Source organism: Lissotriton vulgaris, chromosome 5, assembly GCF_964263255.1.
Source record: "Lissotriton vulgaris chromosome 5, aLisVul1.2, whole genome shotgun sequence".
Lineage (NCBI taxonomy): Eukaryota > Metazoa > Chordata > Amphibia > Caudata > Salamandridae > Lissotriton > Lissotriton vulgaris.
In genome coordinates, this window is record NC_141693.1 from 300,302,926 (window position 1) to 300,324,951 (window position 22,026).

General features: G+C 44.2%; 1 protein-coding gene across 8 annotated transcripts in view; it reads left to right on the forward strand.

Moving 5' to 3' along the window:
* MIB2 (MIB E3 ubiquitin protein ligase 2) overlaps positions 1-22,026 on the forward strand; it is a 402,179-nt gene that overhangs the window by 58,102 nt on the left and 322,051 nt on the right. For 2 of the 8 annotated variants that reach the window (XM_086921480.1, XM_086921484.1), the window contains exon 1: positions 21,281-21,409. The exons of 4 other annotated variants lie outside the window; for them this stretch is intronic. In XM_086921480.1, the coding sequence (XP_086777606.1) occupies positions 21,407-21,409 (3 nt within the window). In that variant the 5' untranslated portion in view covers positions 21,281-21,406. Of the gene's footprint in view, positions 1-21,238; positions 21,410-22,026 lie in introns of those variants that run through there. 2 more of the 8 variants (XM_086921482.1, XM_086921486.1) reach the window with 2 other exon arrangements.

Here is a 22,026-nt window from a genome sequence, read left to right on the forward strand (position 1 = left end):
AATGCTTCCTCTAACACTCACCCAAGACTTCTTCCATAAATTGGACCAATCTATAGCCAACTTCCTGTGGAAAGGGAAAAAAGCGAGAATCAGCATTAAAAAATTACGATTGGACAAATCTTTAGGAGGGGTCAACCTACCGAACTTTAGACACTATGAGACCTGTTTCCTAGTGAAATAAGGTGCCCACTGGCTAGCCCCCACGGTAAACTACACCCCAGTTTGTCTGGAAGTCGAACAAGCGATCCTAAACGGAATCACTCCGGCTGCGGCCCTCTCACTCAATTTAAATGAACTAGCCCACTCGAAATCGATCTTTCGCATCACGAAAACGGCTCTTCTTAAAATCGATACATTTCTAGATCATAGCATATGCCACTCAGGTTGGGAATCTTTATGGAACAATCGACACATACTGCACAAAGGCAAACATCTGCATAATTCTCAGTGGGTAAAGAAAGGTATCTTCTTCCCGCACCAATTATTCGATGGGTCATACTCTATCCCGTTCAGAGTCTTGCAAACTACCTATGGCCTGGCGCCTCTAGAGTTCTATACCTTCCTAAACATAAAAGCTGCACTCTCTAAGGCGAAACTCTCCCTAATACCTCCCTCCCTCCCACCTTACCTCAGTAGATTAAACAGACTTGGACATCAGGTATCACATCTTTACAAACTTATTCGCCCCCAACATACCAATCTCACCGCTCCACTCACTCAGTTTTGGTCTGAAATGTCATCTAGACCAATTTCAGAGGAGGACTGGGCCAATACCTGGGAATCTTGCATGCGACATAAAATTAGCCCGACTTTATCCCAGACCAAATATTGGTTCCTCCACAAAACCTTCTGGACTCCTGCGCGTCTTTATGCCCATAACATCAGCCAAGACGCCTTCTGCTGGAACTGTAAACGGGCGGAGGGCGACCTCGCACACATTATTCTACATTGCGACTGTGTTACCCAATTCTGGGACAAGATATTCGACTTCATTAGGAAAATTTTCCCCATCTCCCCATCCAGAGAACTTCCATACCTAGCTTTTGGTTTCACCCTAGAGCCCTCCCTCCACGCCGACGACAGGGCATTACTTGATCTCATGCTCACTGCAGCTGTTAAAATTGTCCTCAGTAATTGGAAGGATTCTAGCAAGGCTACATTTGCTTGCTGGCTTAACTGGATAATTAACCTCAGGGGAGCGGATAACATAGCTCTCCAACAATCACCATGGCGCCCCCCTATGAGAAAGATGTAGTCTACCCTTGACAGTTATTTTACCACCCATAAACCACCTTAGTCATTATCTCCCCCCCCCCCCTCCGTTCCACTTGACGCCATCACAATCCAACAGTGTGGAGCTAATCTGTTACTTCAATTCACCCTGAATTCCTGAGCCCCACCTACATATCTTTGGCGCTCTAATTTACATGCAACTGCCCGGACACACCGCCTACGGAAGTATGTATTATCGTGTAACCTATTGTGTATTGCTTTTTACCCCTTTTCGCTTTATTGTACTGTACTGTTCATTTGTATTAATGTATGCTTTTTAAGTCTGTATTTTTTTGTATTTATTTAATACTGAAACACCCAATAAAAACCTATTTGAATTGAAAAAATGCAATAGGTCTCACAGTGACATTATTTAGAGCTATTGATATTGTAAATGACATTGTTTTTTGTGTGTTGTTTTTATTTTGTAAAACATAATGAAAATGAATTGTAATTTTAAATAAAAGTAAAAAGATAGTACTAAATGGCCTAATGTGATATATAAAGACTTATTGTGTCTAACTGTAAACTACATGTGTTTGGTAGAGGGCAACATATATTGTATATGTTTGTGAGTAAGATGTGTTGTACTGATGGAGTATTTAGATTAGAATGAAGGGGAAGATATGCAGATAAAAGGTAAGGGAATTAGGGTAGTATTGTAAATGGCTAGGCCTTTTATTTTGGGTTTTGTTTTACATATATAAATAAAACGCATATACATTTACAATGCCAATAGCTCAAACTTGCGTAACTGCGAGACCTATTGCATTGCAAATGCTTGTTTAACATAGAGGGTAAGCAAGCACCAAACTGCGTGACACGCCAGGTATAGGAACACATGGAGAAAAATATTGCCTTTCAGCAGGAAATGGTATAGTCCAAGGGCTTTGTAAGAAATGCTAAATACTACTCCTACTCCACCACCTACTACTCCTACTACCCCACCACCTACTATTCCTACTCCACCACCTACTACTAGTCCTACTACTACTCCTCCACCACCTACTACTCCTACTCCACCTACTACTCCTACTCCACCACCTACTATTCCTACTCCACCACCTACTACTCTTACTACACCACCTACTACTACTACTCCTACTGCTACTCCTCCACCACCTACTACTCCTACTCCACCACCTACTACTCCTACTACTACTCTACCACCTACTACTCCACCACCACCTAATCCTACTCCACCCCCTACTACTCCTAGTACACCACATACTAGTCCTACTACACCATCTACTACCACTACTCCTACTACTCCTACTCCACCGCCTACTATTCCTACTCCACCACCTACTACTCCTACTATACCTACTCCACCACCTACTACTCCTACTCCTCCACCACCTACTACTCCTACTACTCCACCACCTACTACTCCTACTTCACCACCACCTACTACTCCTACTACTACTTCTCCTACTCCACCTACTACTACTCCACCTACTACACCTAGTAATACTCCACCTACTACACCTAGTAATACTCCACCTACTATACCTAGTAATACTCAACCTACTACACCTAGTAATATTCCACCTACTACTCCACCTACTACTCCTACTCCACCACCTACTACTCCTACTCCACCACCTACTACTCCTACTCCACCACCTAATACTACTACTCTACCACCTACTACTACTCCACCACCTTCTACTACTCCACCACCTACTACTAATACTCCACCTACTACTACTCCACCACCTACTACTACTACACCACCTACTACTACTCCTCCACCACCTACTACTACTCCTACACCACCTACTCCTACTACTCCACCTACTCCTACTACTCCACCTACTCCTACTACTCCACCACCCACTACTACTGCTACTACTCCACCACCTACTACTCCTACTACACCTAATACTCCTACTCCAGCACCTACTACTACTCCTGCACCTACTACTACTCCAGCACCTACTACTACTCCAGCACCTGGTGGAGAAGTGTGGCTCACTGGTTAGAGCAGGCAGACCCTGAAGCAGAGGTCAGACCCGGGACCAGGGTTCAATTCCCGACGCGGCAGGCTCTTGAGCTCAAATGTCCACGGACTCGATAATTCTCGCTTCGGTGCCTGACCTAATCATAGGTTCACACTCTGCAACTCTGGGCATTAATCTTGCTTAATCTCCACAACGGCCCCCCGCGGCGGGATGCCTGGCTTTCACCTTGGGGATGCCCTGTGGGGGCTATCTCACAGGGAAAAGCCAGGACGGGTTCCCAAGGCAAGCGCTTAGAGACCCCTGGGTGATAAGCGCTATATGAATCCAATATACAATACAATACAATACAATACACCTACTACTCCTACTGCTACTCCTACTACTGCTACTCCTACTCCACCACCTTCTATTACTACTACTACTACTCCACCACCTACTACTACTACTACTCCACAACCTACTACTACTCCTCCTCCTCCTACTACTACTCCTACACCTATACTACCACTACTCCACCACCTCCTACTCCACCACCTACTACTATTACTACTCGAACTACTCCTACTCCACCACCTACTACTCCACCACCTACTACTCCTACTCCACCACCTACTACTCCTCCTACTCCACCACCTACTACTACTCCTACTCCACCACCTACTACTGGTGGTGGTGGGTAGGGTGCTGGTGGGTATAGTGGCAGTGGGTAGGGTGGCTGTGGGTGGCGGTGGGTAAGGGTGGTGGGTGGTGGTGGGTAGGGATGGTGGTGGGTAGGGGTGGTGGGTATGGTGGTAGGGTGGTGGTAGTGGGTTTGGTGGTGGTAGGGGTGGGTGTGGTGGTGGTGGGTAGGGTGGTGATGGGTAGGGTGGTGATGGTGGTGGGTAGGGGTGGTTGATAGGGTGGTGGTGGGTAGGGCGATTGTGGGTAGGGTGGCAGTGGGTAGGGGTGGTGGGTAGGGGGGTGGGTTTGGTGGTGGTGGGTAGGGTGGTGGGTAGAGTGGAGGTGGTGGGCAGGGTGGTGGTGGTGGTGGGTAGGGTGGTGGTGGTTGGTATGGTGGTGGTGGTGATGCTTAGCGGTGATGGGTAGGGGTGGCGAGTAGGGTGGTGATGGTGGTGGTGGTGGGTAGGGTGGTGGGTAGCGTGGTGGTGATGGTGGTGGGTACATACATGCGTTACATGAGGACACATTCATTTTTGTTAGGCACGGGGTGTTTAAGTGATTTGCCCAGATTCACAGACCGCATCGGTTCGAGGCAGCGCATTCGCACCATCTAGAGTCGAGACCTAAAAAGGAGTTAAAAATGGCACAAATTATGTATTTTTTTGCGGGAAATTATCATGGGAAACTCGTATTATTTTCCAGCCAGGAGACCCAATTATTACACCCAAGCACCAAACAATTCTGACATGGGATGAGCTAATGCTATATTATAAACACCCATGATTGAAATACAGAATTTTGCGTTTCCCTGCTCCTGTGTGATGTCTGTGTCAGTCTACGTTTTTGTATTTGAATTCCGGGACTTGTACATATCCCAGAATACAAAGAAAACACTTGGACTGGGTTAACATTTGACAGGGATGGCGCGTTGCGTTAAATATCACCATATACAGCGTTAATAAAGAGCCAAGAAATATATTTTCACGGAAAATAAATGGAAGTGTCTTATGATGAGGTAAACATAGAAATCCCGTCGTGTAGCCCCGAGAAGGGGACGTTTATTACTTATTTTCTGCTAATTCCGACCTGTACTATGCAACCAAATTGTCGGGAACGGAGGTGACTTAAAACCAGTTGAAATATATATTGCCTATATTAGAATGATGATGCGTACCCTTGGTTTTGCCAATACATTAAAAAACAATATAACATCGTTATAGGGGAAAAAATGCATTTGCCCCGGCCCCCCAACTCCTTAAGCTGTGCCCGATAGGCAGAGAAGGGTGTAGCGGGCGGCTGAGAGAAGAGACGTTTGCAAACCGAAATAAAGAGAGTCGATACAGATGGGGCCTTTTGGAAAGAGGGGGGCGCCCATGCCTTACCGCGCCCTGCTACTTCCCCCCAGGCCTTTCATTCCAGGCTTTCATCCGTCACACCCCTGCTCTCCTCCTCAGCCCCCCACGTCTCCTCATCTGTCCATTTTTCTGTCAATTCCTCAGAACTCCTTCACCCCCTCCACTCCGCCTTTCTTCACTCTCCTTTCTTTGGCACTTCTGTCTTTCCCTTCTGGGTCCTCCCTTTCAGATACATGCCAACATTTTAGGACAGGGAAGTGGGAGATTGTGAAATTGAAATAGGGAGAATGTAATTCCCCCATTGACTTCTATTGAACAAGATGCAATTTCAGGCGGGAGATAGTTAAAAGGAAGCCATTTGGGCTCGAAAAATCTGGAGTCTCCCGGCTGAATCGGGTCTATTGGCACGTCTGCTTTCATCCCTTCACTTGTGCACCCCACAGCACCTCTGGCCCATCTCTCATCATCCCCACCCCTCAGTCTCAATCATTTCCCCTATGCCACTGCCGCTTACTTCTCGTTTCGGGTCGAGTCTGAAGCCGAATACTTTGAATCCCAGCAGGGTCCGCTTAGCCCCTCATCCTTTCGGTGTCGATACAGCGTGGCCTTCCGTTGGGTAGCTGTACCCTCCCCCTCCTGTTTCCAATGCTTTCGACGGTTACATGCTAGTGGAAGTGCGTGCATCATGGAGTGACCCTCGTACATGCGCTTCGCCCTCCCCAGACCCTCCTTTACTCATCTTTTCACCTCTCTTTACCTCCTCCTCGCGTTCATCCCCGCTCCCTTCTTTTCCGTTCCTTTCCTTCCTCTCAGTCCATGGCCCTGTTGTTCTCCCACTTGTTCCATTTCTCCGCGTCGGGCGGTGTTATTCTTTTTACACCCCTCGTCCTTCCCTCCCCCTTCTTGTTCTCCGTTACTTTCCTCCTCTCGGTCCTCCGTCCTCCCCCAGACTCTTATTTTCACTTCGCAATCCTGCTCTATTTTTTTTGTACGACCTCTCCCCCATGTTCCTCCTTCACACCGTCTCCCTTTCTCTTTTCATTCCCGTACGGTTTTGTCCTCTACCTTCATTTCTTTTCATCAGCCCCCCGCCCCTCCCTCAGGCCTCACACGTCCATGCTTCTCTTCTCCCCTCCATGCTTCTCTTCTCCCCTCGCCTGATGTCTCTTGCTGCTCCAGGTGTGATCTGCACTCTTCTTACCCCTTAAATTATTTTAATCAGCCCCCCCCCCACCCCCGGCCCCTCCCTCAGTCTTCACACCTCCAACCCCTCCCCTTCCATGCCTCAGTTTCTCTCCTTACCTCGTCTCTCGGCTCTGGCAGCACTAGGTCGGCCCTTGTGATTCATGCATCGCCAACAGCCTGTCCCTCGGAGCTCGGCTGTCCCTCGCAGTGCAACCACGAGTGAGGGGCTGAAATGACTGCACAAACAAAAACTAGGCGGACGAGGCGGTGACGCAGTTACAACACTCAGCCCCCCCGCACCCACTCCGGGGTCGCTCATTGCAAGACAGGAAGGGCAGGTGCTACCATACCACCCAAATCTAGTGCACACGGTGCTGCTGAATGCTTTTTAGGTTGTTGTCCCCGGCAGGAAGTGTAAAAAGTACAAGAGAATAACCGATAACAAGGAGGGTCCATCCACTTCAATGCAACAATGACGAAAAGCACAGGCACAGAAAATAAAAAAAAGGGGCGGGAACAGGATACTGAATCCCGCCCCTCCAGGACTCCCTGACCTGCCTCGTGGTTGCCAAGGCAATATTTCTAAAAATATTGTCGTGCTACCTTAAGGCAGGTCATGGAGTCCTCGAGAGGAGGGATCCAGAGCAGACAAATCTGCTAAACAGGAGCTTTTTCAAATGGCAGGCCTCCGTTTCCAGAGGCCTGCCAATGGAAAAAGGGGGCGTGGTTTCACGCAGTACTGAAATCCCCCTGTTCACAATAGGTCTTTGCCTGCAGCAGGGCCATGCCCTGCAATGCAGGCTTCGACCTAAAAATCCAATAGATCCCTCATAGGCGAGACCTCTTGGATTTACCAATGCTTATTTATTTTACTCCACAGGATGGATCTGCACTAAATTTGCCTTGCGCAACCTACATGAAATAACATTGTTTTGGGAAGTTTGGTGCAACTTCGTCAAAGAACACCAAAGTTATTAGGTTATTATTACTAGGTTATTAGCAGAACAAAACAGGCAATGGCAAAGCCAATAGGCGTTGCCTTTGGGACATTTATTGGCTTTGCTAATGTCTTGAGCTGTGCTGCAAATGGCTAAAATTAATGTAAAAAAGCTGTATGACACAGCCAGCGTTGTCCACGTTAAAGAGCTTTTTTATTTTCTTCAGTTATGCTGCACTGAAGCTAGTGTTGCTGTATAATATGACTAAAAAACATTGACAAAGCCAATAGATGCTTGGAATGAAAGGCCATATAGTAAGTTTTACGTTTTTATGTAGTGATTACAAAGGCTGAAGTGCTAATGTTATGCAATGGAGAATGCCCCCTGCCAAGTTGTTAGTGTGTCCAGATTCAGAAGGATTTTAAGACGGTACAAAAACAGTGAAACTGTCCCATATAAATGTGCTGAATGAAACATAAGTTGTAGGTAGACAGAAAAGTCCAATAGTTTACAGCTTTTATCACGGTGATGCTTTAGGTTACGTGTTACTTTGGGTGCAATGGTTACGTAAGAACCAAAAAAGCACTCGTGGCTGCTTTTTTAGTAGTAAACTATAGCAAGATCAGTGTTCAGTGGGTTTCCTAGACCTTTTGGCCCCTGTGCCACTGCACCTGCTGCACCATTCAAATAATGGCCCTAGTGCCTGCAAGGTGTTTTGCACTTGTGACTACTTGTTTAGTAGTAAAATATAGCAATAATTGGTGTTCAGTGGGTTTCCTAGACCTTTTGGCCCCTGCACCTGCTTTAACATTAAAAGTATGACCCTGGTGTCTGCAAAGTAACTGCGCTTGTGACTGCTAGTTCAGTAGTAAAATAGAGCAATAATCAGTGTTCACTGGGTTGCCTAGACCTTTTGGCCCCAGTGCTACTGCACCATTCAAATCATGACCCTAGTGCCTGCAAGGTAATTGCACTTGCGACTGCTTGTTTAGTAGTAAAATATTGCAATAGTCAGTGCTCAGTGGGTTTCCAAAACATTTTGGCCCCTGTGCCACTGCACCTACTGCACCATTGAAATCATGACCCTTTTGCCTGCAAGGTCAAATGAGGAAACCGGTTATATCCGTAATATATATATTCTGAAAAAGGCACAGTTGCAGACGGAATACATATTTACTGTGTAGCTAAACATAAACACAATATTTTTCATAAAAAGTGCCTACAGAATACAGATCTCTTATGTCTGTAGTTAACCACATACTATCAGCCAACCAGGGAGCCACACCAGTAATGTCACGTTATGACACAATTAGTTCAAGCCACTAGCACGAACATATACATTAGAAGGGCATACTGTAAACCAATCATAAATACACGATCCCCAGTATCTATAGCCACTGGTGCTGGCCACATACATCATTAAGAACATTTGGGCTACATGATTAGGTGCCCCCCATGTCACAGATACTTTTTGCCACTAGTGCATTATGATTTCTAGTTAGTAGATGTAATCCCAGCAGAAGTACAATAGGTAGCCCTTATCAGAGTAGACTAAGCCTCCTGAGCTAGTATCACTTATGAGTATACCGTAATTCTGACACTTGATTACAAACAACAGTCTCTATTCCAAGATGGCCACTGACCACAATGAGATGTCCCATTACATTATGTAAGGTAACAACCTTTTTCGAAGTATGCAGAACTAAATAGTCAAGTAAGGTCTATATGTGGAATATTTGTGTACCATCATGTCGAGGGAAATATTGTAGCAAGGTGAAAGTCCTTATCTGTAACACTCCTATTGTAAGTAGCCGTTGCAAGATGGACACTGTTGTAGAAAGTTGCATGACTGCTGTAACTATGATTGGCCATTTTCTATGTCGTATTTCCGATATGTAAAGTTGTGGTCTGACATGAAACCTGTGTTGAGACTTGGTTCTCTGAAATGCGTTACTGGCAGGGTACAAGTCGTAAATAAAGAAGTGGGGGGACGCAGTCACCGGAAGTGACGTCACAACAGGAAGTGATGGCACAAAAGGTGCCGTGCTCCTCATCCCAGAGAGGCCAAAGAGTGAAGTACAGCTGTTTGGCAGGGGGGATGGCGTCCCCCCGGTAAAATAAGTGGGGGACGCTGTCCACCCTCGTGGTACCCCGACTCGAGCCCTGGTTACTGGTAATTAAATCTAAGCTTGACAAACTATCCCCTGAGTGAGCGCTTACTTCATCGCTGCAAGAAAATAGTGTCCCGTAAGCTTCGCTGGCATTGCGCTCCAACTACCACGGGTGTGATGAGGGCGGAAGAAGCAGATGAACGTTGGAGATTCTGAAAAAGGCACCGTTGCAGAGGGAATAGATATTTACTGTGTAGCTAAACATAAACATAATAGCTTTCATAAAAAAATGCCTTTAAAGTTATCCAACTCTCCAAAATGAGTTGCCACAGATGTCATAAATAAAGCAGATGCTTAACACCTCAAAGTCAAAACCAAGCATTCTTAAATTGAGTTACAATGTGGCTGGGTCTTTTCTGTGAAACAATCCTATCCTGTGCTTAACAGTGAATAGGCATTAAACAGGTAAATTGCCCAAGATCACCATATGTTAGGCTAACGTTGAGATTGAAATGCGGTTTTGCACTTTTTTCCTAAAAAGGCAGTTTCACAAATTGAATGAACTCGCCAAAGAAGAGGAATTTGTCAAATAACATGCAAAAGGTTTGTGCAGCGAAAGAATGAGATGCCTTCTGAGATGGCTAGCTCTAAAAAAATTAATTTAAGGGCACAATTAGGCTACGTGGAGAAAGCACGTTGCATTCTTCTTTCCTACAGCGCTATAAACCCTTTCACTTTGAAGTCCGCCAAAAGCAAAATAAACACCAGGTTCCCACGAAAACACAGCTTGACATTTGACCTCGGTCTTTGAATGCCCAGCAAATGTGATGTGATCAGAACAAGATTTAAAAGCCTGTTTATTACAGAAAATGAGTTTGTGGAAGAATACTGTAAACACGGCTTTAGCATGAGGAGGTACGAACTCAAGCTGCACAGCCTAAACAAATAAAGCCAGCAAATTGAAAGGCAGAAAACCTGAGTTAAAAACCCCAAAGCCAATAGCAAGCCACGGGTGGAATGCATTCCCAGGTCAACTTTCTGAAAGTCTTTTCCATTACCAGACAGGTGCCCTGGCTGGTAGGCGGCAACCTTAAAAAGTCTTTCAATGGAAACTGACCTTGTCATAACTATACACTGGCTATCACCACTGGGTAATTATATGTTTATATATGTCCTGTATTGTGACTTCAGGTTGTTTGAGAAGAAAGGGGATTCATTTTTGCCAATTCACCTTTCAATTTGCTGAGAACATGCCATTAGTCGAAAGACTCACCATCCGTGCTTCGAATGCCGGTTCTACGTCTTCACTTCATTTGTCATAAATTAATATTTTTCCTTCTCAGTCACTGTGAAGAGCTCCTCTCTTCTTCTGGTTGCTGGGACCTTTTCGGTCTCGCCTCTGAAAACCTAATGTCTATAATTGTAATGTATTATTTGCTTCATTATTGGGACTTGCTGTGATAGATGTACAGTTCTCTTGAATATGATTAACTAAAAGGGGATAAGATAAGAAGGCGGATGTGTTATAAGGTCTGAAAACTGCAGATCACCGCCATGATATTTTTGTTTTGTGCATTCTGATAGTTGTTTAGGGAGGGGGTAAGTGACTCCATGTTTACCTTGCTTAATATTGTTTTTATCAATTTTTATATATCTAATGCTTAAACCTCTTGTTTTATCCAGTCGATGTCTTTTAGATCCATCAACGAGCTGTTGTCAAAAGCTGTTCTATTCATTTATTTTGCACTTCCTCCATTTCACAGGCCTAGATGATTATTATTATTTTCTAGTAGTTTCACTGATTAACAGCATTCACTCCCAGGAACACGTATTTGCAATAAATGTCTCCTTTTCCAGAAATTGACATTTTCAAAAAACCCTCCTTGTTCCTTCGAATCTGCATCTTTAAGCATATATTTCCTGTGACCATGTGCTGTAATCTGGATATGAAATTCTAACATTATTCATTCATTTGTCTTTTCCAGTGACGTATGTACCAGTCTGTGGTTTACTGGACTTCATTGGCTTGAGGAAGGCTTTAGATGAGGGCCCACTTGACAAATGATTACATTGTTCTCAGAGAAATCTATGAACTTTGGATCTGTTAACTTCAAAATGTCTGTACTTATGAAACACTCTGTTGTTGTTCCTAAAATGGAGAAATCCCTCGACCATATGTTTCCTCGCATTGCATAGCTATTACATACATATACAAGCTTCAATAAAATACTTTAGTTGAGTTATCTATGGATGCACAGCTGCTACTAGATTTAGAAACAAGGAATTTATTTGGAATCTACATAACACCAGTAGATTAACTGATAATCACCTTGGTGTACCTTAATTTATAAGACATTTTGGAGACACTTATTTTTAGCAGTAGGTGATGAAATTCTGTCCGTTTTTCAAACCTCTGCATCTCTCATCTTGTGTAGCTCTTTTGTGGCTGTTTCGTGTTTTTAGCTTGATTGCTGTGCTGCTACGTCTGCTTATCCTCTGCGTTCCCTGTTTGACCCCTTCAGTTAACCTTGCCAAATCCAAATGCCCAGAAGAAGATCTTTTCCTGGTAATCTCTTCCTAGATCCTAGTTCATGCTATATTGTGACTGACCAGTAGGTGTTTCCAAACTAGCATTACCTGCTCCTTCCAAGACTCGGGTCTCTTTAGTAGAGGGCCTGGCTACGCGATGTCAGGACTTCACCCGAGTATGCCTTCATCAGTAAGCCTGTGAGTGATAAAGTATGACTGGCACTGAGACACTTCTGCCCCATGGACCATTCCCTCCCAAATAACAACCAATGCAATGCTTGAACCCATCTACAGTTGTCACCCGTGCATCAGTCAATTGGAGAAAAAGGTGTTAGGATTACGGATGAGTCCAGATGCTGAATTCTGTAGGCTTTGTAGTCTTCTGGTGAATCGCTTGGTGATCCCGGCGTAGGGGTTGTTCCCGTAATTCAACTTGCTGGTGACTAGGGCGTAAAAGACCGTTTTTGTTATGTTGCTTGGGAGCCATTTGAAGATCTGTCTCTGCATCTTCATGGTATGGAAGCAGGATGCTGTGACTGTGTTGACTAGTGTGATCATTACAGTTTGCTATTGATGATTATTCCAAAGTTCCTAGCGTGGGTGCAGGGTGTGGATGTGGGTCTGAGTTTGGTACCCCACCAGTTGGAGTCCCATGGTGAGGTGTTCTTACCGAAGAACACTACTGTTTTGTCACTGTTAAGCTTGAGACAGTTGGCTTTCATCTAATTAGGTACTCCGGTCGCTTAACTTTTTCAAGAATACATTTACTACCATAAGGGGAAGCAAAACAAAGATGGTAAAAAACATGTGCTACCCAAAATAAGTTGTTTTGCTGTCACCTGCATGTCAAAAATGTAACTATGATATAAGATGATGGATATACGTTAGCTCTTTAACACTCCCCCCCCCCCCCCCAACCTATCCTTCCCTTCCACTTTCTCCTGTTGGACTCAGCAGGTTACATTGGTTAAAGCTGCACTGTCCCTTAAAGCCACAAGGATGCTGCCACAGGGTGGGTCTGGTCACATTTCCAGAGGTTTTTTTCTTGTGTGTCATAATCAATGAATCCATCCCAAAGAGCGTTGTCACTGCATGCATAACATTTCTTGTTACGCCCCTTTTGAATAAGACTGGCTTGAATGCTGGATGATTCCAGCACCTCCCTCTCCATCACTAGCATGTCTGATGTTAGAAAAATACCAGAGAAGGTTGTTGCTAATTAACATTAAAAACATTTCTGTAAAGGCTCTTGTGAATCCCAGACAGTCTGGATTCTGCCCTATAATTGGCAGGATCTGGCCCTTTTCAACATTGTTTATACTCTGTTGGAAATGGATAAGGGTCAAAAGCTCATCCTTTTTTTGCTATCTCTGCTTTGTTTGACTCCGGACCACCAGACACTTCTAAGACTTCAACCAGCGGCTGGTAATCCCACCTTGAGCTGGTTACTCCGCCTATGTGAGTGATTGGCTTTCCAGAGTGTAGATTGAGGTATTCAACTTCACACTCACTGTGCATTTCCTGCCCTTAATGAATTAACCTATTGAATGTGTTTAGGCTGGGCTCTCTGCCCTTGCAATAAGTATGTGTTCCTTAATATCATTAGATCATATGGCACTTACTTTCAATCCTAGGCCAACCCGCTTGTTGTCCTGACATTTAATGAAAGTATGCCCAATTTTACAAATTTTATTTTGGTTAATATTATTATACACAAGCCAAGAGGTTCACCCATATTACCATACCAAACCTGGACTAAATATATAAGCAAAGCATAAATAAGGATGAAAGTAGGGATAGACCAAAAGACAATGTTAGTTCAAACCAATATCGATACAATTTCGAATTGGCACAGCAAATCAATTGCATGATAGTACTCTTTTTGCTTTAATAATGCTACTCATACCCGTCTCGATTCTCATGCTGTTAAGCAGTTTTTTAATAAATTGAGCAAAACTTTATTTAAGTGGTAAGAAGTAATACAAAAACAATGGTGTATAAATACATAAATCACATATATGATCATCACTTAATATCAAAAATGCATTTCAACTTTTCTTCTGTTCAACATCAAAATTGAAAGAATTACATCATATGTATACAAATGCACCTGTTGCTGCTAACACGCATTTCTCATTATTTCTATTTGTATTTTTCATTAGTTATGTTTCTGCAGTTAGCAACCATTATTTATGTATACTTTTGGATAATGTAATGTTCTCTGCCGTTGTAATTATTGTGATCAAAGTTACACTGTGTACCAAACTGTTCCTGTGTTTTCAGCCAATGTGTATATATACTCTATTGAATTTCTACCTGATGTTTCACACCTTCTACTGTGCAGTGCTGTGAAACCTGATTAGGTGGAGTTTGCGCTTTCCAAACCAAAAGTAAAACAGATTAGGTCCAGCCATGCTAACAGAGACATATCCACCCATGGAAGACACCTGAAAAGGGGTTGAACAAAAATGAATTATCTGAAGTTCAGAGTCCCAGTGAGCGGATCGCATCGTTTTTCCTTATCCATACAATATAGTTATAGCCCAACTTTTATGATTATTGTATAACATAGTATGACACCGGCCTCGAAAGGGTATTTAGAGTCCATTTTGTGCAACCCAGTTAATGTCGCTTTGCCATCGGGCAAAAGGCATTATACACTACCCTTGCCTGATGGCACAAGTAATGTTTAGTTTAGCACTGATCTGATAAATATGTGCCTAAACGACTTGTGGACAAACCTGAGCACTGTGGATATATTTTTAGCCACATCTCATACATGGGGGTTCTATGAAGAAGAGAATCATTATTCTTAAATTCTTCACCTTGTGGGTCAGTGGAATTTCCTGGTTGAGGACATTGAGGAGCACCCCGTTTGCAAAAACATAGATCTGTGATCCTTTGTCCCTCATAATATGGTCTTGATTTAGACTGTGTTCAATTATAGAGAGGTACAGTCCAGTCACTGCTTAATAATCAAAATAAACAAAGCAAAACGAGGTTTAAAGTAGGGATACATGAAAAGACAATATTAGTTCAAACACAATATTGATACAATTTTGAATTTCTACTGTGAAAGAATTTCATGCTACTACCCTAGTCGATTTAATAATGCTACTCATTCCTGTCTCGGTTCGCATGCTGTTGCGCAGTTTTTGAAATAATATACTAAGCAATGAGTGGCAAGAAGTAATATAAAAACAATTGTGTATATATATAAATTACATATATAACCATCACAAAATGCATTAAAAATGTTCTTCTGTTTGACATCAAAATTATAGTAATTACATCAAATATATACAAATGAACATTTTATCTATTCCCTGCCCCTCTGAGATTCGTCGATGTGTTAAAGGTGCTACTGAAGCAGTTTAAGTCCTTGATCCACCAGGAAGAAGTCAGAAGGCTAGACAGAAAGGCAAATCTATCGAGTGGTTCATGCCTTGCCCACTGCCCAAAATTAGTGAAAGGGAACATTCATATTTACAAGCTCCGTCGATACAAAAGGTCGATAGGTTTCGACCATCTATGTGCGTGGCCTCTTCCGAACCAAAGAAAGTACAGAAATTTCAAATTGAACAAGAACATGTAACCATCATCGTGTGCTCTTTAAATTGAATGGATCAAGGCTATGCCATGTGCCATCAGTGCAAAAGCCATATATCTCAATAAGCAAACAGGTACGTAACAGTTCAGCAGTTGAATTCGCTAGCAGGGTGTCTGGGTCACAGTTGCATATATACATTATTTACAAAGATAGAGAACATTACAATACCCAGAAGTGTACATAAGTAATAGTTGCTAACTATATATACACAAGTCATTAAAAAATACATATAGAATTAGTGACAAATGTCTTAACAGCAGCAGGTTTGTTTCTATTTTACATTATTTGTGACCAAAGCCTTCCCATACCATATATATTTTTAGCAGTGCTCATTCATTGGGCCCGATTCATATAGAAGGGTGGGACCCTGCACCCACATTGTGCATATTCATAGCTTTCTGCAGTTCACTAAACTCTTCCAAGTTTTCCCAGGAAACTTTGGTTCCTGGAAGTTTTGGGAATCCATGCTTCTCCAAATACATTTCCACTGGGCATGACTGTAGGCGTTGTAAAATTACACTGGTTGAAATGCCTGCTCCTTTGCGTAATGGCACTATTATTTTTGTTTCTTTTTTCCATAGGGATAATATTTCTTTCCAGGTGGAGAATCCCTGTCCCCTACACCCCTCTTGATGAAGAGATTGTTTCCTTGCCATTCAGAGGATTTACTACTCCTCTTGACAGTAGTAAATCTCTGGCCATTTCTATGGTGAGAAGAGATCGTAGAGGAGTTTGTGAATCCCCACAAAGGAAACCTTGCCAAATATCATCTTCATTCCAGTCCTTGAGCAGGATTTACTCATGCATAATATTACGCGTTTGTGGGGTAATGTTACGCCACACTAAAAGGATTTACGCTTGCAATGTCACTTTTTGTGGCTACTAGGCAGTCTTGAAACCACAATTTTAAGTGCAAATCTGCTTTTCATGCCTAAATGGCTTTATGAATTGGGCCTGTAGTTTCTAATCTGTGATAGTTCACTCTCTGAATGCAGACAGCTTGGAGATAAAGCGCCTAGAGGTGACTTGCCTCACTGCATGCTATGAAAACGGGACACGATTTATCGTTCTGCTCCTTGCCCTTAAACTGTGGTTGGGGCAGCAACTATAGTGCGAGCAACCCCCCCCCCCCCCCCCCCCCCGCCTTCTGCATTCTAGTTCACAATCTACATGTGTGCCCCCTGTATCCATTTTGATAATACAAACTGATGTGTATGTCTATAGATGCGCGTGCACAGTTCCTGGTCGTTACAATATCAATGCCCTTCTTGTAAATCCAGTTAAAGAAAGTGACTCCTAAGCACAGCTCGCCGCAGCTGTGTATACGCTAGGAGGCTATCAACAGGGTGACAGATGAGAAAGGGAATTGTTGTGACAGGGGCCACAGTCTTATCTGAAACTGCACAGAACTCTTGTTGGCAGAGCAGCGACGTCACACAGGGAGCTGCCCTCCTTACTACAGTGGCTTCTTCCCACTGCAGGGGTCTCCCACTGGGGCTCCCTTTACTGGTGCTCTTACACAGCTTCAGTGACCTCACACTCCGGCGACCTTTACTGCAGTGACGTCGCGCCTGGGCTTCCATTAACATCGCATTGACTCAGCAAGAGCTGAGTCACTGCATCGACATCTCATTGGCAACTGCATGATTGACAGATGGATATCAACAGTCACATCGCACTAGGAGCTGTACTCACCGAAGTGACGTCACATTGATATTGGCATAAGTGCAGTGATAGCACAGGGAGGTGCGCCCATTGCAGTGGCGTCATACAGCCAATGAATCTGACAGAGAGCTTTCCTCAGTGCACTGACGTCATGTCGAGTACTGCAATTACTAGTGTGCTATTACATACACTGCATGGGGCCTTCACTCTTGTAACCTCACACTGGACTTTTTTCACTCACCACAGCAGTGTCTCAGAGGGCCTAGCACCTATAGCGTTGAAAACACACAGCATCGGCCCTCCCTACCGTGACCTACCTCTGGGAACTGCCTTCCAGCTTTGACCTTCGACTGGTAGTTACTCTCAGACTCATCCTAGTGACCTCGCGTTGTAGGCTCCCTTATTTGAATTGACTGCCCACACTGGCCCCCACCATCCAATGCTTCCCCTTCCCAACCACGGGGTCGCTCTGTATGATGCATTTCCTGAAATAACATCACACTGGGTCCTGCCCTCCCTGTCCTAACTTCAACGTGGGAGCCGCTTCTTTGTGGCTCAATTTGAATTAAGGACACAATACTTACGTTTATGTTGTTCCTTTATCCTGATATGTAATGTTTTTGTATGCCACTTGTCTGGTCTGTATGTTCTCTCCTTTTTTGTATACCAGCATTTTTTGTCTTGAGCACATTTGTACGTGAACTAATTATTTTTAAGGAACTGTTGATATATGATACAATAAATATGTTATTTTTGATACTAGTATTTAGTTTTAAAGGGCCTCTTTAACCACTTTTTTTCATGTTTTCATCTCTTTCTTTTTGTTTGTTTATTTCTTTTTTTGAATTGTTGGAAGTATTTTAACTTCAGTGTTTCTTCTCCCTGAACCTATTGTTAGGTGTATTAGTTGCTTGTCCCGGGGTTTTTGGACAGCCCCTGTGGTTGCTAATCAGCCCTCCTTTTAGTGACATTGCTATGGCCAGGGCTTTAAGAGGGATAGAAAAACTGGAGAGTCTCCTAAAGGGGCGTGGTCAATATAATTAAGGACGTGGCTTAAAACAGGTAAGCTAAAAAAAATATGTGCTTAGAGTAGTGTGCCGCCTGACTGGTATTTTGCTGTTTCTGTCATTGAATCCAGATATATGATACAACAAGTAACATCATACCTACAACAAGTCAGGACTATTGGCTTTGCCAATGAATGTTTGTTGCATAAGATAAATAAGAGGCAACTATAGCTTGTATATAATATTGAAAAAGCTTCCACTTAAAGCCCTGGTGAAACCACGACAATGTTGCTGCTCCTGAGTTTCAGAAAGAGAAGGGAAATCCAGAGAGAAAATGACTCTCTTTAAAGGATTCCCCTTTTCCTACAGCGCTCACCTGGCATGACATCATGCCGTAACTTCTCCATTAGTGAGAAGTGAGCAGCGCACATCGATGTGCCTGCTGCCGCTGCATCCGGGAAAAAAAATGGACCGCCTGTGCCAGGGCACAAAACAGAGCCCGATAGAGACCTGTTTCGAGAACCCCTTTAAAAAACTGCATGTGCTCAGACCCCGTGAGACCTGGCCCACTTATAGCCCTGGCTATAGCAACTGCTCTTACCTTATAGACATCTCAATTGGAACTGACATCACTGTTGTGGCTTCAGATTGAGGACTCACTTGGGCTGACTACAGTGACGTCACATTGAAAACTGCGCTTAAAGCAGGGATGTCTTACATATGTAAGTTGCCCTCACTACAGTGACGTAATACTTGCTGCTACGAATTGACTCTGCCAACTGCCCTCAGCGCAGTGACCTCACCTTGGGAGCTACAATCACTTTGGGGGCAATACACTGGGCACTCAGTGTGGTGGTGTTACTTACACTGGTAGGTGCCTTCACTGTGTTGACAAGTCACACAATTGATGGACGGAATGCAGAACAAATCAAAACACTCAGCAGTCAAGAGATCTGGGTTAAATCCATCATTCTTTTGCTGACCTGGCCATATGCACATTTATTTATTTATAAAGTTTTGTATAGCACGAACAAGATCCCGAAGGATATCAGAGCCCTTAAGGAAGGAAGGACATAAATCCAATAACGACAACAAGTAGAATTACGCAACAGGAATACTCGCATCAATCCCAGACAAATAACTCAAGGAGAGTAGTGCAATAAACGGGTTTGGGGTAGACAATACGGAAAAGACGAGCATAGATCCAATATCGACATCAAGTAGGAATACACAACAGGAATACTCGCATGTTTCCCAGACAAGTGAGTAAAGGAGAGTAATACGATAAACACTAATATAACGGGCTACGAAGGGGGGACACACAAGAGCAGCATCGAATGAGGGTACAATGATTGTAGGAACAATGATTTCGAGCAAGTGATCGTAGCCCAAGTTAAGGTAAAAATGTGTTCATTAGGAATCTTTTGGCCCTGTGCCTCATGGGAACGCCTCTCATCAGCCAGGATAGCTGGAATCCAGTGGCACTGTGTTGACATTATACCAGTGATACAGATACTCCTACTCCTGTAATTACAGTTCAACCAGACGAACTGGTAAGGAGAGAAATTGATGTTCTCATTCAAAAGCTGAATTTGTAAAACTTTTGCAGCGTACAATTGCGAAAAAGAAATTGTCTACCTAAAATACAGACGAAATGAGATTTCTGAGGAAGGAAATGCCCTCACTGCATGGTCGTCACTCCGCAATTACATCATCATGAGAGATTCCATTAGTGCAGTGATATCATACAGGGAGCTACCCCTGAGTGCCTTAACGTCAACTTTTAAGCTACCTTTACTACGATGATGTCGAAAAGCTCTCTCGAAGAGGTGACGCATCATCACTTCAAGAGCTCCGATCATTGTAATGAATTCGCACTGGAGCTGCCCCACTTGCAGCGAAGTCACAGTGACGGCTGCCGTGTACTCAATGACGTTTATACAGGGACTTTCAGTAGTGCGTTTGAGCCTTGAAAAAATGAATAAAGGAATATAGACAACGGCGATTTTCTTCCACTTCATCTCCTCCTTTTTTAGAAGCAACTAAGATACACAAAAATAGAAAAAAAATCAAAGCTATGCATAGAAAAATAATCCTCGCCTGAGAGTTAATCTGTGCTTTAGTGTTTTTATATTTAGAATATCCATATAACGTGCACTTAGAACAATATCCCTTTTAGGCACTTTTCTACGACATAAACACTTGCCGAGAGCAGTGACTGGTTTTCTTGTCTGCATTTTGTCGCTGAAGCTTTTTTTTTTCTTGATAGCATATTGTGTTAGTGTGGGCGGAGCTTTGGGTGGCAGAGGCACTAGGGGCGCAGGTGTCTTTGTACTCCTGCCTTGGCAGCCAGCATTTGTAAATCCTGGGGCCGGGGCGGGGATGTCTGGACTCCCGGCTGCCCCTGTCCCTGTCCCTTTAAACTCAGCCTGAGCAAATGACAGCTGGAGCGTGAGGGGAGCTTTGTGTTGTATTTAGGTCTGATCTGAAGGGGAGGGGTCTCCGGGGGTGTCATCACTATGGAAGCTTTGTGTTGTATTTAGGCCTGATTGGGGAGGGGGGGGCGGCATTTATCAGGACAATCCTAAATGAAGCCCCTGGAAAAGGAGGGGGGGGGCTGGCTTCAGAGCGCAGGGCACGAATGCAGTCGAGAGAGCCCCCCAATCCTTGCTGATGCTGACCCAGGGCTGCTACATTTCACTGACAAGACGTTCGGTGGGCGGTACATCTTCCTGTCAGTGAGGAGGAAACATTGCTATTTCTGCAGCAGTGTACTGGGATTAATTCTTTCCCTGTGCACTCCGCTTGTCTGTACCGGGGGCAGGTCGTGCCCCTGCGAGTTGTATTGCAGCGCAGCGGCTGCCGCTGTCGCCTATTGATCCTCCGGTGGCGGGAGCGCGCACAGCGGGGCCGCGCTCACGCACGCTCGGCGGCGGCGACGCGGTCTCAGCGCGACTGAAGCGTGCACCGTCCCGTCAGTGCCACCCTCGCATGGAAGCGCTGACGCTGCAAGGGGACCCCGGGAACCACCGGAGACGTGGGGGCGCCCTTCTGCCTCCAGAGCCGCCTCCGCAGAACAGCGCCGGATCCGCCACCGCCGAGCGAGGACTATGGTGTGTGCCATGCAAGCCTTCATTATTATTTCTTATTCAAGTTTTATTATTATGAACATTAGCAGTGGCAGAGAGTGCGGCTCGTGATCTCGCGTTGAGGAAACAGTGAGACTCGTGACTTCCATTTCGGTCTCAGTTTTTTTTTTCTGAAGCTGCGCTTTTCGATTCCTAATCGCTCCTTTGGTTTTCTTCTGGACTGCCAATCTATCTAATGTGTTTGGTTCGCACATTAGTTCAGGTAAAATAACCCAGTGGGTTGTTGCACCTGCTGCAGATGTGTGTCATTTATAAATGTCAGGTTTGGGTTCCTGCAGAGCGATCGTAGATTTTTTTTTTTATTCTTCAGAGGAAGCTAAAATGAGTATCATTGAGTTCTGTTTCCAGTGATCTATTATTTCCGGTGTAATGAAACGACAGCACTGTGGTGGCACAAGTAGTGCTGTGTTTTGGAGGCGAGGGAAGGCCTCTTCCCCATTCCCCCTCAGATTGGATTCAACTTAAATTCATCACTTGTGTTGAGAGTAAAATATGATCAGCACTATGCGGTGGGCATTGTAGGGAGCTGGGACAGGTGGGTAGTCTCAGTTGGCACAGGTTCAAGCTCTTTAATATTAGAA